The sequence below is a fragment of the Camelina sativa genome, chromosome 19, assembly GCF_000633955.1.
Source record: "Camelina sativa cultivar DH55 chromosome 19, Cs, whole genome shotgun sequence".
In the NCBI taxonomy this organism is placed as follows: domain Eukaryota; kingdom Viridiplantae; phylum Streptophyta; class Magnoliopsida; order Brassicales; family Brassicaceae; genus Camelina; species Camelina sativa.
Genome location: NC_025703.1, coordinates 17341879 through 17346744, shown reverse-complemented (window position 1 = coordinate 17346744; position 4866 = coordinate 17341879). Strand labels below are relative to the sequence as shown.

The 4866-nt window shown below is 37.7% G+C and overlaps 1 protein-coding gene across 3 annotated transcripts in view; it reads right to left on the bottom strand.

Moving 5' to 3' along the window:
- Positions 1–4866, bottom strand: part of LOC104766591 (DExH-box ATP-dependent RNA helicase DExH10-like) — a 10357-nt gene that overhangs the window by 3547 nt on the left and 1944 nt on the right. For 2 of the 3 annotated variants that reach the window (XM_010490501.2, XM_019241457.1), the window contains exons 3-16: positions 4767–4828; positions 4206–4520; positions 3996–4100; positions 3834–3902; positions 3430–3597; positions 3271–3342; positions 2468–2584; positions 1763–1972; positions 1510–1668; positions 1194–1283; positions 965–1057; positions 471–624; positions 203–351; positions 7–102 (exon numbers count right to left, since the gene is read on the bottom strand). In XM_010490501.2, coding sequence (XP_010488803.1) covers positions 7–102; positions 203–351; positions 471–624; positions 965–1057; positions 1194–1283; positions 1510–1668; positions 1763–1972; positions 2468–2584; positions 3271–3342; positions 3430–3597; positions 3834–3902; positions 3996–4100; positions 4206–4520; positions 4767–4828 — 1859 coding nt within the window. Of the gene's footprint in view, positions 1–6; positions 103–202; positions 352–470; positions 625–964; positions 1058–1193; positions 1284–1509; positions 1669–1762; positions 1973–2467; positions 2585–3270; positions 3343–3429; positions 3598–3833; positions 3903–3995; positions 4101–4205; positions 4521–4766; positions 4838–4866 lie in introns of all 3 variants that reach the window. The other variant, XM_019241456.1, reaches the window with a different exon arrangement.

Sequence of the window (4866 nt, the reverse complement as noted above, 5' to 3'; positions counted from 1 at the left end):
ACCGACCTTTGACCAAGAGTAGATAACATCCATAAGGAAAGGCCTGATGGTGGATTCCACATACTCTTCAACGTCAATTTCCAGCTTGCATTCATGTTGTATCTGGTATCACAAAAACAATAAGAATTACAGGGGAAAACAAAAAACAATAAACTGTTCATGCGGATAAATAAACAAGCTTTCAGCTAGGAAATTAAATTACCTCTGCAATTTTTCGTGCACTATCTTGGAGCTGCTGCAATGGTTTAGTAAGTTCATTTCTTAAATTTACCTGTTCATTTGATTTATCCACAGGAATAAAACAGCTTGCAAGGGCTGCTACTTGGTGATGATCCAGATCATTAAAAGTACCTGATTGGGATTTTAATGCAAACACAACGCAATTATATATAGTGTGATACAACTAATAAACATGCCTCAATCACCTAAACGCCTAAACTTATAAGTGGTTAACTAAAGCAGTTTTTTACCATTAAACATCAGTTCAGTGACAAGCAATTCATCCCCTGTGTCTATCAAGCACGCAGCTCGTCCTTTTAACTGGACGACACCATCCGCATCAATGTGTCCAAGTTTCTTTAATACCCGAGAACGATTCTTAAGCTCATCTCGAAACTTTTGGAGCTGCAGAGATAAAAAATTTATGCTGTAAGACATTAGAGAGATGAAAATAGATATTAAACTATAGCAGAGAGTCTAGTAATCAGTGAACATTCTACAATTTATTCAAAAGACAGTATGAAGGGATGAAACGTAACAATCCATCACCCTGTTCCACTTTTCTAGTCTATACGGAGATAAAGAAAGACAAACAAGAAAATACACAAATTAGATCAAGAAGAATTTATCATACAATGTAAAAACCCTACTGAAAAGTAGATATTCCTTGCAGAAGAACACTCATATATAGCCATATAGGATTCCATGCATGATTTGTTCATGGATGAGTAAGTACGTAATATACCTGGGAATCACGCATTTTCGATTTCAGCCGCTGAATCTCATAATTCACCTCTGCTTTCCTCTGGAAACTCTTGATTTGTTGATCATCTTGAGACTGCAAACACAGGAAAAATGAGAATAGATATATTGATAAGTGGCTGAACTTCTTAATATGCTTTCACAAAATTTTGTCCTCATGTCTTTATATTCAGATGTAAGATAAGTTTAAGGAATACTGCATGCAGCAAGACCTTGTGCATCGGATGAGCAAGTAACTTCTGCTCAACTTCTTCGACTTGGCTGACAAGATCCACGATCTCTGTATCTTGAATATTCATTTCCTGTATAATATTTTAGATCCAATGAGACCTGAATGCTATCTTATGCTAATTTTTAGTGCAAAAATGGAAGCCTAGCAAGAAACACAGTATGCAATATGAGATCGATGAGTCACTTGAGAAAATAAGAATACAGTAAGCATATGATTTATGCATTTCGGCAGCAATTAAGAAATTGGGTAAAGCTTTTCATCGAAGATAGCACTACTTGAACAGCTTAAAACGAAACCTTGACTGGATGGAGTTTTGGGAACCCTAGAGGGAAGCGATTTGTCAACTCCTCTAATGCAAGTAGTATGCTCTGTCTTGCTTCTACTGGCCGAAGATCAGAAGGAACTGATACCCTTAGTCTGCTCAAAGCAGAAATCAAGGGTAGCTGAACAGGAACCTAAAAAAGACAAAAGAAAAATTTGTCAAAAAACTCCACTTACTCATGCAAATAGAATATCATGCAAGTTCTTTGGCAATGAAAATGTGCTCACCACATGCATCTCACCCTTTTCCCCAGGACGGGGAGGGCATGGCTTTGGCTTTGCACCATTTTCGCTAAAACCAGTAGTGCAATGAAGTAGTGTATCCACTATATATCCGCCACCATTTGAAGAAGCCGAACCCGTTCCAACTGAAGATTTTTTAACAACATTAACTACAACTCCCCAACCCCAGTCTGTTCCACCTTCTCGAATCTTAACCTGTACATAACACCTTCAGTAAGTTACTATGAAGCTCATGTTATATCAAAAACTTACTGTCATGAACTGCATTCATATACGATACACATCCCCCTGAATATAGCTGTAAGATATTTGTCCAACCCATGAACGAAACTTTTGTCATAACAGAAGGGAACAGAATGAGGGCATTCATATTTTTAGTTAAACAATATGAAGATGATTACCTGTAACGATCTAAGTACAACCTATGAAGCATAGCTAGTGAGAAAAAGTGTATGGTACAACTTGGTTACTAACTATCCTTGTCTGCTAATGGATGAGAACTTATATGAGATTATAATCAGTAAATCATCAATAATGAAGCAAAAACCAGCTTTACAATGTAACGTTTCTCTTTCTAATATGAGGAGGACTAACAAAGCAACCAATCTACCATTTGCAGGCTGCAGACTGGAATCAACGGCTCAATATCTCTAGGATTTAATCAAGTGTCTGAAATTTATGAAACCTTACCAGCCGACCAGTTTCAAGAAAACAAAGCACCCTTTCAGGCCTTATTATTTCTGACATAAGTTTCTTTTCATGTTGAGCTATGTCAAGTTGTAGCTTATGATATTCAGCAACCTCCGCCTGCAGAAAAATTAACAGTTGAGAACAGACCCAAATAATTTTACAGACGTGAGACTAGAAAGTCCTGAGAGCACCTCTCCAGAAGCGTTAAGGATGGCAGCTTCCTCTTCAAGTTTGGAAACCTTGTTCCCAATATCTGGTAAAGCCTGAGGTTGGAACACTAGCGTAAATTAGCATAACACAATTGTAGATATAATTTAGAGAGAACGAAAGAAATAGCATCCAACAGCTACCTTTTCATGCTGGAATTGATGGAACGAGTGCCTTATAACATGCTCAGCAGTAAATTGTCCTTCGGCACGACTCAATAAATTCAAAATTGAGTAGTAACTCAACCTAAAAGTACTAAGCAACGGGGCTGGTTTGCCCAACATCATGTCCCTGAGTGTATTCATCTCCATCTGTTGAATAACACCACAAACAAAATCTAAGAGATTGGAGAAAACAAAAGATAATTATCTTGAATCAATCCTCTTACAAGACAGTATAAAGGCTACAATTTTTTGGTGCATATAGTATGCTGTGCACATAACTATAATACGCAGAGAGAGATAAATCGAGGTATNGTTGAGCTATGTCAAGTTGTAGCTTATGATATTCAGCAACCTCCGCCTGCAGAAAAATTAACAGTTGAGAACAGACCCAAATAATTTTACAGACGTGAGACTAGAAAGTCCTGAGAGCACCTCTCCAGAAGCGTTAAGGATGGCAGCTTCCTCTTCAAGTTTGGAAACCTTGTTCCCAATATCTGGTAAAGCCTGAGGTTGGAACACTAGCGTAAATTAGCATAACACAATTGTAGATATAATTTAGAGAGAACGAAAGAAATAGCATCCAACAGCTACCTTTTCATGCTGGAATTGATGGAACGAGTGCCTTATAACATGCTCAGCAGTAAATTGTCCTTCGGCACGACTCAATAAATTCAAAATTGAGTAGTAACTCAACCTAAAAGTACTAAGCAACGGGGCTGGTTTGCCCAACATCATGTCCCTGAGTGTATTCATCTCCATCTGTTGAATAACACCACAAACAAAATCTAAGAGATTGGAGAAAACAAAAGATAATTATCTTGAATCAATCCTCTTACAAGACAGTATAAAGGCTACAATTTTTTGGTGCATATAGTATGCTGTGCACATAACTATAATACGCAGAGAGAGATAAATCGAGGTATTCCGGATGGGAAGAACTGGTTACGCTGGTAATCAATGTAATTGTAAGCCACCAAAATTACTGATAAAACTACCTGTTCATCAATCATAATAATGCAGATGCCACGTTCGTCCTTTCCACGACGTCCAGCCCTGCCGCTCATCTACAGGCATTCAATATGATTAGAAAATTACTACAAAATCATTTTGTGCCACTTCATTGAATTAACTACTAGTGTCATTTAATTACAACCCACCTGAATATATTCACCAGAGCCAATGTAACGATGGCTGTCACCATCCCACTTCTTCACAGCAGTAAACACTACAGTTTTTGCGGGCATGTTCAAACCCATAGCAAACTGATACAACGGTTGCGTTTAAGAAAGAGCCATAAATTAGTATAACAGAGAGTTTAAAATTAGTTAAACAAACTGAAAAGACAAATTAGTCCCAAAACATCTTACAGTTTCTGTGGCAAAAAGTGCTTTCACAAGTCCTTCCTGAAAAAGCAGCTCCACTAATTCCTTGATGACAGGAAGAAGACCAGAATGATGGACAGCAATACCACGTTGCAGCAGTGGCAACATCAGTTCAATGGCAGGTAAAGATCTATCCTCCTCATTCAAGCACTGAATAGCATTAGTGAACACCTGTTCCACAATCTCTTTCTCTTCATCTGTATTAAAATCGAGTTTTGACATTGACAATGCATGCTGTTCACACTCTCTTCTACTGAAGCTGAAGATGATGACTGGTTCAAATTTTCTCTCCATGATCATCTGCAACAACAGACAAGATTTAATATATAACTGGAGCCCTGAATCTCAAAAGAAGTAAAGTAGAACTTCACAGGCATAAGCAAAGTTTGGAGACACTTGAACTAAAAACTTATAGAGCGTTTTGATGCAACAAAAATTCCAAAAACCACATTCATAAAATGCCAACCTTACAACATGAAAAAGTGGATATAATAGAACTCAGCACCACAAGCAGCAATGAATGATATCCATAAACAATATACATACCTTTACAATTTTGTAAACATCAGAATCACCAGGTCCACCTCCACCTTTAGCACCCCTACCACCTGATTTACCATTTGCACTCTTTTTCCCGTCAACAGAT